Source organism: Nematostella vectensis, chromosome 12 (genome assembly GCF_932526225.1).
Source record: "Nematostella vectensis chromosome 12, jaNemVect1.1, whole genome shotgun sequence".
In the NCBI taxonomy this organism is placed as follows: Eukaryota; Metazoa; Cnidaria; class Anthozoa; order Actiniaria; family Edwardsiidae; genus Nematostella; species Nematostella vectensis.
In genome coordinates, this window is record NC_064045.1 from 14209008 (window position 1) to 14221421 (window position 12414).

Here is a 12414-nt window from a genome sequence, read left to right on the forward strand (position 1 = left end):
CCTGCTCCTCCCCAGGACCCGCCTCCACCGCTACCAAGGTCGACCGGCTTGAACACAGATCCGTAGGCGATACCGCCGCTGCCACCACCAACACCACCATATCCGCCACCTGAGCCAACTCCAGAATCGGAACCAGCACCGACCCCCGCGGTACGCCCGTGCCCAGCACCGTCAAGCTTCACCAATCCCTTGGTCTCGATCTGAGCGAATGTAGAGTACAATACGCCGTGATTAATCGTCACAGTGCCGGTGTACTGTACCTCGAAAACTGCTGACGTCACCGAAACAATGACGTCATCTTTGCGTACTAAGTCCAGAAGTCCTCCCTTCTTTATGATCACGTGGGCAAAAGAGCTGTTCCCAGGCTCAGTGATCTCCACATATGTGCGATTCTCTAGGAGTGCGGTATGCGCTGTTGAAGATATTGTTAGTACTGCTCGGTCCTCGATAAAAATGAAATGTACACCTGTCAGTCTCCCATGGATCAATGTCCGCACACCGTGCACGTGGAACTCGGCCGGAAGTACAATCTCAGCACCTTGGTCGATCAAGTAGCTGCATGGCGCTTCGGTTCTATTGGTTTCTGATTCCACAACTTCGACGTAAATCTTCTGCTTTTTTCTCAAATGGAATTGCCCCGTTCTGTCGCCGAGAAAGCGATGCGCTGTGACTGTGATGTTAGTAGCGTTATCTGGGTGGTAGACGACAAGGCGTGAATAACCGGTTAGCTCAACTTCATCAAATTCGTACTCGGTTGTCCCTTCCTCCATTAGTACGGTCGCCTCAGGGACATCTCGGCCCTCGTTATCCACATGAATGTAGGTGTGGTCCACCGCCATCATGGTTCGATTGTGTTCCTTAAGATACTTCACGTGTCTGTACTCAAGCGGCCTAAAGTTCTCCTCCTTGTAGACCGTCCCTGCAGGAGCGCTTGTGTCATTACTTGTACCAATACCGCCGCGATCCGTGAACTTACCACCATAGGTATACCTCCAACGACAGTGGATCCCCACCCTGCCGCCAGACCCCGCCCCGGCAGAATGGGTGGCGTTACCTCCTGTGACCGACACCTCTCCGTGTCCCGTCATGTTAGTCGTCTTAACCAGAATACTTCCACCGCTACCGCCACCGGCATTTGTCCCAGTTCCCGCACCAGCGCGTGCAGACAACAGACCATTCAGTTCCAAGTGCTGAGAAATCGTCCAGAGTAGCTCGCCTCCACCGGTACCACCTCTGCCACTGCCATCTCCTCCACCGCTACCTGGTTCCGATGGGGTATACACTGAGCCATAAGCAGTGCCACCAGATACTGCACCCCTTCCGCCGTGTCCTGCACCACTACCGATACTAACCGAACTCCTTATGAAAGTCACCCCTTTACCAGGGCCCGCCTCAGAACCAAATCCTCCCCCGTCAAGTTTAAAGTGTCCTTGACTCTCCAACCAAGCAAGCGATGAAAGAACTTCACCCCGATTCATGTGGAAAAGGCCTTGGTACTTAACAGCCAGCTCGTTGGATGTTACTTTCAGGAATGTGTTCACATTTCTAAACTCCACGTCACCGCCTCGCTTTACAATAATTGTTGCAAATGAGACGTTACCTGGCTCTGATATGAAAGTATATGTGTTATTCTCTACTAAGGCTGTTTGTGCGGTGGAGTAAAAATCCACAGTAGCGCCGAATGATATTTTCAAGTCATGCACACCGGTGAACATTCCAGCAATAACAGTCCTAGTACCGTGCATGTGGAACTCCGCAGGGAGAATAATCTCCGCACCGACATCGATGCGATAGCTACAAGGCGCTTCGGTAGAATTCGTCACTGACTCCACCACCTCTACATACACCTTCTGATCGTTACGAAGGTGAAATTGCCCTGACTTGTCACCAATGAACCTGTGGGTTACCACGGTAACGGTCTCGTTGCCGGGGTGATAGACTAGAAGTCTTGAGTACCCAGTAAGTTCCATCTCGTCGAATTCGTAGAAAAGGGTGTCTTCTTCCATCAACATAGTTGCTCCAGGTACATCATAGCCTGCGTTGTCAATGTGGACATACGTGTGATCTACAGCCAACAATGTAGTATTCTTCTCCTTGCTGTACTTCAGGTGTCGGTACTCAAGGGGACGGTAGTTCTCCTCCTTGTATATCGTGCCAGCAGCACCGCCGTACTTTCCTCGACCGCCTCGATCCGTGAACCGCCCTCCGTATGTGTACCTCCACCTGCAGTGGATGCCTACTCTCCCCCCTGCGCCACCACCGCCCTGACCAGTGCCCTTACCCCCTGCAACCGCGATTTCTCCGTGTCCGGTCATGTTGGTGGTCAGCACGAGGACACTGCCACCGCTACCACCACCTGCGTCAGAGCCGCTGGCATCAGTACCATTTGATGACAGAAGACCGTTTATCTGCAGTCTTTTTGCGACGTCCCATAAAAGGTGACCACCACCAGAGCCTCCAGTCCCTCTACCGTTGCCCCCACCGCTACCGAATAATCTCGGACGATATACAGAATCGTACGGGAGACCTCCTAGGATAGAATCACTCTTTCCTCCGTCACCTCCATGTCCAGCGCCCGTGCCGATACTCCCTGGACTGCTTCCTCTACCCGTTCCACTCTCAGGGCCAAAACCACGCCCATCCATCTTGACGACCCCCTTGCTTTCAATCCACCCAAAAGTAGAGTAGATGGAGCCATGGTTCATGGACACAAGGCCTTCATATTTCGTTCTGAACTCGGCGCACGAAAGACTCAAGTCGTACTTGACACGACTGAAAGTTAGAAGAGAGTTCCTCTCAACAGTGACGCTCGCAAACGAGAAGTTCCCTTTCTCATCGATCTCAATATAACGCCGATTTTCTACTCGTGCCGTTTGCGTCGTTGACGCAACTTCTAAACTACCACCGTTTGCAATAATGAGGTCATGAACACCCGTCATGCGACCCTCGACTATCGACCTTGTTCCGTAGATATTGACGACTGCAGGGAACACGATCTCCGCGCCTTCGTCTATCTTAAAGCTACACGGCGCAGTCGTCTCATTCGTCTCAGACTCCACGACTTCGACGAAGATCGTTTGGTTTTCACGCAGATGAAAACGTCCGGTTCCGTCGCCAAGGAAACGATGGACAATAACAGTAACATTGGAAGCCCCCGGTGGATGACGGACTTGTAGGTTGGCGTGCCTTGTGAGGAATAATTCATCAAGCTCATAGCTCACGTGCTCGCTTTCGAGGAGAATTGAGTTCCATTTGGTCTTACGATCTTCGTTGTCGACTTCCATATATCTGAAAAAGGGCACCACATGAAATATTTAATGGTTAAAACTATTTGATAGCATGTACGACATAAATAGCTTGAGAATCTCTATTTTAAGCGCAAAGACACGCAAAGCAGAGAGATAAACAGAGGTTTAGAAAAGCTAGAAGCTAGGAGATGTGCCCAAAGTTGGGAATGTTACCAAGATTATTAGCCTTTTTCCCAAAATGTCGCATAGACAACATAAAGTCTCACGCTTATGAGATATACGGACCCGTGTTTAGCTCACCTATGAGTCTCAGTAACAATGGTCTTGTTGGTGCTCGTATCATACTTCATGTCGGCGTATTGAGGACCACGGGCTGTTTCTTCCACATAGACTGTACCGGCTGCAGCAATTGACCTCCCCATACCTCCGTAAGCCTTGTATGTGCCCGCAAATTTATGTCTAAAGTGCACATGCGCTGCAATACGACCACCGGCACCTCCCGACCCCTCCCCTACACCGTCACCACCTTGAACATTCACTTCACCGTAACCCGTAAAATTAGTGCACTCGATCAAGATGCTTCCCCCACTCCCGCCTCCAGAGTCTGTTCCAGTTCCATTTAATCCCCTCAAAGTAAGTAAACCGTCCAGCTCTATTTCCTGTCCGATTCTCCAATGGAGTAATCCTCCCCCTGCACCGCCACGACCACGCCCATTACCGCCTCCACTGCCATAGTCCAGAGGCTTGTAGACGGAGCCATACGGCAGGCCACCGGAAGTGTTTGCTTGAGACGCAGCCCCCTCCCCTCCGTGTCCTGCACCGGTTCCGACACCCCTCACAGTACTGCCACGTCCCACTCCCTCCTCTGCTTGATATCCTTTCCCGTCCAATATTATCCGTCCCCTGCTCTCAAGCCACGCCCATGAGCTGTCAATATTTCCGTGATTGACGTTTACTGTAGCGTGGTATTTGACACGAAAGATAAGTGCAGTGATCGTTAAAGTCGAGTTGATTCTGGAAAAATCCAAGCGAGAACCTTTTTGGATGTATATCTCAGGGAAGGTGATGTTTCCTGGCTCGGTTAGTACTTGATAGGTGCCGTTATCTTTGATCCCTGTTTGTGTTGTCGATGTGAAAATGACTCCGGATCCCTCAGTGACATACATGCGGTATACACCAACCACAAGACCTGATAACAAAACCAACACAAACATATTTCAGAGTTCGGACAAAACAATAACTTTTCTGTTTAATCCCACGATTCTCAAAATTTTCTCAGATGATACATTCTGGTATAAGATCTCGTTGCCTTTCACCCCCTATCACAATCGAGTTTAGTCTCAAGCCGCGTAAACTGCAGGTGGTTTCCAACCCCCCTCGGGGCGCCAGGGACATATGCTAATCCATTATTTACGCCAGGGACATATGCTAATCCACTATTCACGCCAGGGACATATGCTAATCCACTATTCACGCCAGGGACATATGCTTATCCACTATTTACGCCAGGGACATATGCTAATCCACTATTTGCGCCAGGGACATATGCTAATCCACTATTTACGCCAGGGACATATGCTAATCCACTATTTACGCCAGGGACATATGCTAATTCACTATTTACGCCAGGGACATATGCTAATCCACTATTTACGCCAGGGACATATGCTAATCCACTATTTACGCCAGGGACATATGCTAATCCACTATTTACGCCAGGGACATATGCTAATCCACTATTTCGCCAGGGACATATGCTAATCCACTATTTACGCCAGGGACATATGCTAATCCACTATTTACGCCAGGGACATATGCTAATACACTATTTACGCCAGGGACATATGCTAATCCACTATTCACGCCAGGGACATATGCTAATCCACTATTCACGCCAGGGACATATGCTAATCCACTATTTACGCCAGGGACATATGCTAATCCACTATTTACGCCAGGGACATATGCTAATCCACTATTTACGCCAGGGACATATGCTAATCCACTATTTACGCCAGGGACATATGCTAATCCACTATTTACGCCCTCAGTCCACGAGAATGACAGTATGTAGACGAGAAATTAAACCCTCTCCCCACGTATCCGTTTTCAATTGAAAACGCAACCTTTTGTTCCGTTTTCAAAAAGATCCGCGTATACACGAAGCCTTTACATTTTGATACGACTCGTCTCCACGAAAACCCAGAAACGATACAAAAACGAATAACGAATAAGTTCTACAGCGCATGCGTACTCGCGCGCCAAGTTGACTGGACCTGAGTTATCACGCCATCGTTTGCGAGAGGTTCCGTTTTCGTCCGTCCCACGTCAACAAAAGGGTATGTTTTTTAAATTGTTACACTCTGGAGATCGTTTTCAAATATTTCCATTTTCTGTCATCGTTTTCGCGTTTCCGTGTGGACGATATCCGTATCCTTAACAAAAAGGTTGCATTTTCAAACGAAAACAGATACGTGGGGACGGGGTCTTAGATAACTATTTCACAATTAGAGAAATATTGAGACCGAGTTCAAAATTGTGGGGTATAAAAAGCTAGCGTTATACAATGAACAGTTGCAACACTGGTCCGTATCTTTACACTGGCGAGTAAAGTCACAAAAACGTGAAGCGCATTCTATCATCTCGCTGTCTTAATTTGCGCTAAACAAATACTCAACATTTCACTCTAGTTCTAATGTCAGATACACACCTTCAAATACACAGCGCGTGCCGAGTAAAGTCAACGAGTAAGGGAACACGATTTCCGCCCCTTGATCAACCTTGTAACTAACAGACGCTACTGTGTACCCCTTGGATGACTCCACCACTTCCACAAACATCTTCTGTCCGGACCTCAAGTGGACCAGTCCTGTCCGGTCACCTGTAAAGTTATGAACCACCAGTCTAGCGTCCGAACCGTGGATATGCAGCAGGGCGTGGTGCTTGATGTCAAGCTCCTTGAGCTCGTAGTACGTATCTCTTTCGTTGATGATCATCGTCGGGATATCAGGGTTGCGATTGTCATTATCAATTATGAGTTTATTGAAGCCGAACCCGAACTCTGTCTTGTTACCTGTCTGAATCAGTGGGCGGTGCGAGAGACCTTGGTTTGTGTCGGTGTAGTAAACTGTACCAGCAGCCCCAGCTTTGTACCCTAGGCCTCCGAATGCCGTATACTCCCCGGCATATTCCCGTAGCCATGACACGTGCGCAGCTACACGACCACCTGATCCGCCACCTCCAGTACCACTTCCGGCTCCGCCGGAAGCGGAAATAACACCGTGACCGGAAAAGAGTGTAGCACTAATTAATATGCTTCCTCCACTTCCGCCGCCGCTGTTTGATTCTGCATTTCCGCCCGTGTTAAGGATTTGGCCGTCAAGATGAAGAGAGTTACCAATCGACAGCTAAAGAAGAAGGACGTCGATTAGTTTCTTTTGAAAGATTACACAGTAAGAACCCTACCCGTAAATAAACTTTTCAAGGGGCATTTCGCTTTGCGCTTTTTGCACATATTCACAGCTTCATCTGATAGAAAGTGATTTGGTCGACACTATACTACAACACCTAAAACATGACACACGTCTGATTGAAATAATTATTGCTTTCTGACAACAAGTTTCTAGATCTTTCATGTGCGCTTTAAGGTAGATTTCATGCTACTTCTTTATAAATTGCTTTCTGTAATAGCTGTATGTGTCATTATCACATGCGTGACATTTGGTCAATTCCAAAGCACTTCTTGAACAGCTTATGACTGACCTCGATTGTACCGCCTCCTCTTCCACCGCTAGCTCCTCCTCCTCCACTCCCAGGGTGCACTGGCAGTAGGTACGACCCATACCCGGCACCCCCCGCGGCCAGGCTGCTAGGCCCTCCTTCCCCGCCATGCCCGCCACCAGACCCAGTCCCTCCTTTCTCTTGACCCGGAGCTGGGCCCATGCCCCTTTGTGGTCCACGAGCTGATGTACTGATAACCGCGCCTCCTTCTAGAAGAGACTGTGCGCATGTCATTTGGATGTTGTCAGCTGATACGAGTGTGCTTTTTCTCATGTGTAGCGATTCAGTGTCAAGGCTCATGTTCAGAGCGAAGAGGAGTTGGGCCTTTGCCTCCAGAAGGACAACGCCGAAGGAGAGGTGGCCGTCAGAGGGAGGTACCGTGTATGTCCCGTTCTTCAGTTGTGCGTTGCTTGCGTTGGCGCCAACGTGAATTTGCCGACCTTAGAGAAGAAATGCAGAAAAAACGACGTGAACGGGATCATGAGAATAATTTGGTCCAAACTTGTAACACAAAAATAATCTAATTTCCTGAAAAATTAAGGGAAAGTTTGGGATTTATCGTTTCATGAATGCTATGTAATGCAATTTCACTCATCAAGTCGTAGCACCCCGTTTCCAATGCCTTTTTCAAATCCCGGCCGCCGGTATAAAGTTTTTGTTATGACTCGAATTTATAATTCCGTAATTATTATAATAACAACATTTCGCTAAATTGCAGTTGCTTCTACTACGTTTTAAAGTGAGCAACAGAAGACAATACTGTCTTTGACCGAAAAAAGTTAAACTTAGAGATTTAACTACATTTACAAATAAGGACACTCAGACGAACAACCGCTGACCGCCTTCGTTTGTCCTTGCGGTACTTACCTTCGGCGAGTGTTATGTTGGAAACACCACTGATCCTGCCGTTAAGTTGGATGGCGGGCGTCTTGAGCCCGGTCACGTGGAAGTCGGATACAAGCATCATCTCGCCACCATAGTCTACCTGGAAATTCACCCGCGGGAATGATCGCCGCTGCGTAACCTCCTCGTACTCGATGAAAAACCTGTAAAATATATGTACATGTGTTAATGAGTAGGAAATAGAACGTGTACGTTAACGAGTCTCAACAGATTTCGTGGTACACCCACCGGGAGGGCATAGCGCAAACCTTTTCTCCACTAACCTTCAACTTACCCCTCCCTCTTAGTACAAAGGTCATTTACCAGCCCCCTCCCCCCTCGCCACAACACTTACTTACCTCTGATTGTTCTGTACGTGTAATGTTGACGAGCCGTCGCCGAGGATGGTTTGTACGGATATGGACGGTACGGCACTCGCACTTACAATCCTGAACATCACCTGCCGCTGAAGCATCAACTCATCAAATCCAAAATCCGCACCGTTCTCTTCCGTTCCATTCCCTATTTTAGGATTCCTCTGATCCAAAGTGAAGACCTTTGGTGGCAGTGCATTCTGGTTATCAAGGTATAACCGCCGGTACAACTTGCGCCCGCGATTCTCTTCCACGTACACGCTACCAGTACCTCCATGCTGAGGTCCTGGGCCCAGTCCCCCGAGCGCCACATATCCGCCACGGTATTCGTCTTTGGTGAGGATGTGAAGAGCAATACGGCCTCCTGACCCACTACCCCCACGGGCAGCCCCCGTTGTATCACCCTTCCCCCCAAGGGCAGAGATTGTACCGTGTCCACGGAGGAACGCAGTTTTGATCCAAACACTTCCACCACTGCCACCGCCACCACCTTATTACAGAGAAAAGATGAATATCATTTGTATAAACTAAAACCATCCTGGTTATAAGCATCAGTTGAGGGCAGACAAAAATTATACTGGCTTCCTTATTCATTAACATAAGACATTTCGTTGTTCTGTCAATAAACTAAATGCCAGTCGCATTTTTCTTTTTCCTTGCAAATAGATGATACATATGGCTCTTAAATCAGCATGTTCCATGCGCTTTATATGTATTATATGTTAAAATCATGATACAAATCAAAAATACAAATACTGGGACTGAGGAACACAAGCTACTAGTAAGCCCACATACGCATGTTTCGACCGGGAATCGATCCGTTTCCATAAAGATAACGGCACCATGCGGTGCCGTGCCATGTGGTGAGAGGAATCAACCACTGGGCTACATGTGATTCTCACTAATCAACATTTTTACGTTCAAGAGCAAACCAAAGGGCCATTCATCTTAGCACTTTGTGGTAGATTTGAAACGTGGCGCCAAAATGCAAGGAGCACTGCCGCTACTCTCATTGCCGGATTAGCTCCTTATTTGCAATAATAACATTTTAAGGTAAAGGCTTTCTGAAATGTGATCTCACCTGAGTTCTTGGGTGCGTCATCCGCATTAGCGTCAATAACACCATCAAGTACAAAGGCATAACCCACATTTACACGAAGTCTTCCTCCACCACGACCTCCGCTGCCACCTGGTCCACTACCACCGTGGGCGCCAGCTAGGATTGGTTCATATATTGAGCCATACTCAAGACCCCCCTCTAGGGATTCGCCATTCCCTCCAAGTGTCGCGTGTCCCGCTCCGGACCCGCCACTCGAAGAATTCCTGCCAGATCCCGAAAAGAAGCCAGTGTACCCTCGACCGTTGCATAGCAACCTCGCATTTGGCTCAAGGTAGAAATCTGTGGCGTCGATTTCGAAGAACTCCCCAGTGAAGCCGCAGTTGAATTTGATATCCTATTAAGGAATAAGCCAGCTACACATTAAGTCTACGTTGATTTATGTTTGTCTTCAGATAGTTCGGGTAAATCGTGCCTTTTTTGCTGTTATTTTCCCTTTAAAATCCTAAGCGTACGCGAGTTTGCCACACAAAAAGTCACGTTTTCTGCTAGTACAAGTCGCCTATTGCGTCCGCTTCAATTGTCCCAACATGCCGAGTGCCTATGAACTCAATCCAATAGTGAAGTATATTTAGCTCTTACCAGTAATCCAATAGTGAAGCATGTTCAAGTCTCACCAGTAATCCAATAGAGAAGCATCTTCAAGTCTTACCAGTAATCCAATAAAGATGCATCTTCAAGTCTTACCAGTAATCCAATAGAGAAGCATCTTCAAGTCTTACCAGTAATTCAATAGTGAAGCATTTTCAAGTCTTACCAGTAATCCAATAGTGAAGCAACTTCAAGTCTTACCAGTAATCCAATAGTGAAGCATGTTCAAGTCTTACCAGTAATTTAATAGTGAAGCATCTTCAAGTCTCACCAGTAATTCAATAGTAAAGCATCTTCAAGTCTTACCAGTAAAAGAGAAGCATCATTCAACAGTGAAGCATATTTAAGTCTCATCAGTAATTTAACAGTGAAGCATCTTCAAGTCTCATCAGTAATTCAATAGTAAAGCATCTTCAAGTCTTACCAGTAAAAGAGAAGCATCATTCAACAGTGAAGCATATTTAAGTCTCATCAGTAATTTAATAGTGAAGTATGTGGAAGTCTTACCAATCCAATAGTGAAGTATGTCCAAGTCTCACCAGTAATATCAATAGCGAAGTATATTAAAGTCTTACCTGTAATCCAATACTGAAGCATATTCAAGTCTCAGCAGTAAGTAAATAGTGAAGTATGTTTAGCGTTAACCAGTTATCCAATAGTAAAGTATATTCAGCTCTTACCAGTAACCCAATAGTGAAGCGTACGCCCATAGGAGGCGGGAAGTCTATTGTCGTCCCGCTACCAAACTCGAGAGTTGCAAAGGTGAACTCTCCATCATGATCCACCCACACATACCTACAGGGAAATGATAGTTTAGTTTATTATACTCCACCCCTTACCTACAATACCTTCCCCCCTCTCAACATTTCCACGTAAACCATTTTCTCTAACCCCTCTGGGATAAAAAAATACTTCTACAGGAAAAAGACGCCAAATGTCATTGTTAATCTAAAGACACAAGAATCTGACCATCCCCGAAAGAACAAAAAGAGATTTTTTTATGCCTTTGCAGTATCTCCACGGGACGTTTATTGTCGGATTTGGCTACATACCAAAGTGAACTAGCTTATGCTTTATAGTTTTGTCTACAAATAGAACGTCCATTGGGAACCGAAAGTGGACCTTCGGCCGTTGTGTGTGTGTTTTCGCACCCCCTGCACCCCCCCCCCCCCCCCTGGGTACGGGCCTGTATATCATGGGGCTTGTTGGTTCAACGAAGAAACAGTGTAACTCACGGTACAACTTATAATAAGAAATGTTCTCGAAACTGTCACTCGAGTTTTAGAGCCCTGTGCAAGCTGCGCCAGCACAAGTCAGCATTACATGGCCAGCAATCCTGACCGAGTGCTGGGCCGGAGTTAGGCCGGTGTGCAAACTGCCCCAACACATGGCCAGCATGTTGGTAATAAGTTTACGCGTGACTGGTGTTTGATGCATGACGGGACCAAAGGCAACCCAAAACCCCACCATTTCACTTGTGTTTTTAAAAGGCAACCAACGATTCCGATGGATTCCGGTTGAATGTGGGTCTATTTTGTCCCCTGATGTTGTAACGGTCGCCATGTTACCGATTACGAGTGACAAGACAATGGATTTAACCTGAGAATTAGGACGTAGCACGTGGGATTTCGCATGATACATTATATCGGTTTCGTGACCAAAAAAATTGCAGTTTTCTTTATTTATAGATACGGTAAGGTTTTGTCTCTTTGAAATGACAGTATTATTTGGACGTGACCTATTTTTCTCTATAGACTCCATCGTTTGAAACGACGCAAAAGAGCCCAGTATGCTGGGTTTGTGTTCAAACTGCGCCAGCAAAGCTGTAATATGATGGAATGACCACGAGACAAAGGAAATGCTGGCGAAGCAAAAGTTTGAACAACATTTCGCCAACACTCGCCAGCACCATCGTAGCTTTTCTTACCTGCCATTATCGATAGCAGCCGTGTGCGCATGCGTGCCTATCAAGACCTTACGGCCATACGCCACATGGAGATGATGGACGTTGCTAAGACGACCGTCCCAGGCAAACGCCACAGAGCCACGCCCCACGATGTGAACGATAGTGGACATGATTAGCGAAGCGAAGTTGTCGATCTTAAAGTTGCTGGCCGTCCTGTAGGGGAAAGTCAGCCCATATAGTTGACATTTTGGCGTTTATGCGTCAAATGATTGGATTAAATGTTTGAACCGAGGAGCTAATTAGTATATTATTGTAGTATTTAACGGCTAGAAGAACAGTAGCGAGAAAGAAAGGATTTGTGTGTGCGGCGGTAGGCAATAGATTAGTGACACATAGGAGAAAGCTATATACGAATGAAAGAAGGGGTGGATAAGAGAGTAACGGGGAAAGAAATTTGACTCAAATGCTCTCATATTAAAAGTGTTTGTTATAGTTTATATAAACTAGCATTGTATT

General features: G+C 46.9%; 1 protein-coding gene across 2 annotated transcripts in view; it reads right to left on the minus strand.

Moving 5' to 3' along the window:
• Positions 1-12414, minus strand: part of LOC5520178 — a 131797-nt gene that overhangs the window by 41045 nt on the left and 78338 nt on the right. For both annotated transcript variants that reach the window (XM_032365133.2, XM_048719933.1), the window contains 9 exons: positions 11920-12111; positions 10673-10787; positions 9366-9738; positions 8270-8774; positions 7896-8074; positions 7011-7468; positions 5959-6655; positions 3549-4437; positions 2-3288 (listed from right to left, as the gene is read on the minus strand). In XM_032365133.2, coding sequence (XP_032221024.2) covers positions 2-3288; positions 3549-4437; positions 5959-6655; positions 7011-7468; positions 7896-8074; positions 8270-8774; positions 9366-9738; positions 10673-10787; positions 11920-12111 — 6695 coding nt within the window. The remainder of the gene's footprint in view (position 1; positions 3289-3548; positions 4438-5958; positions 6656-7010; positions 7469-7895; positions 8075-8269; positions 8775-9365; positions 9739-10672; positions 10788-11919; positions 12112-12414) is intronic.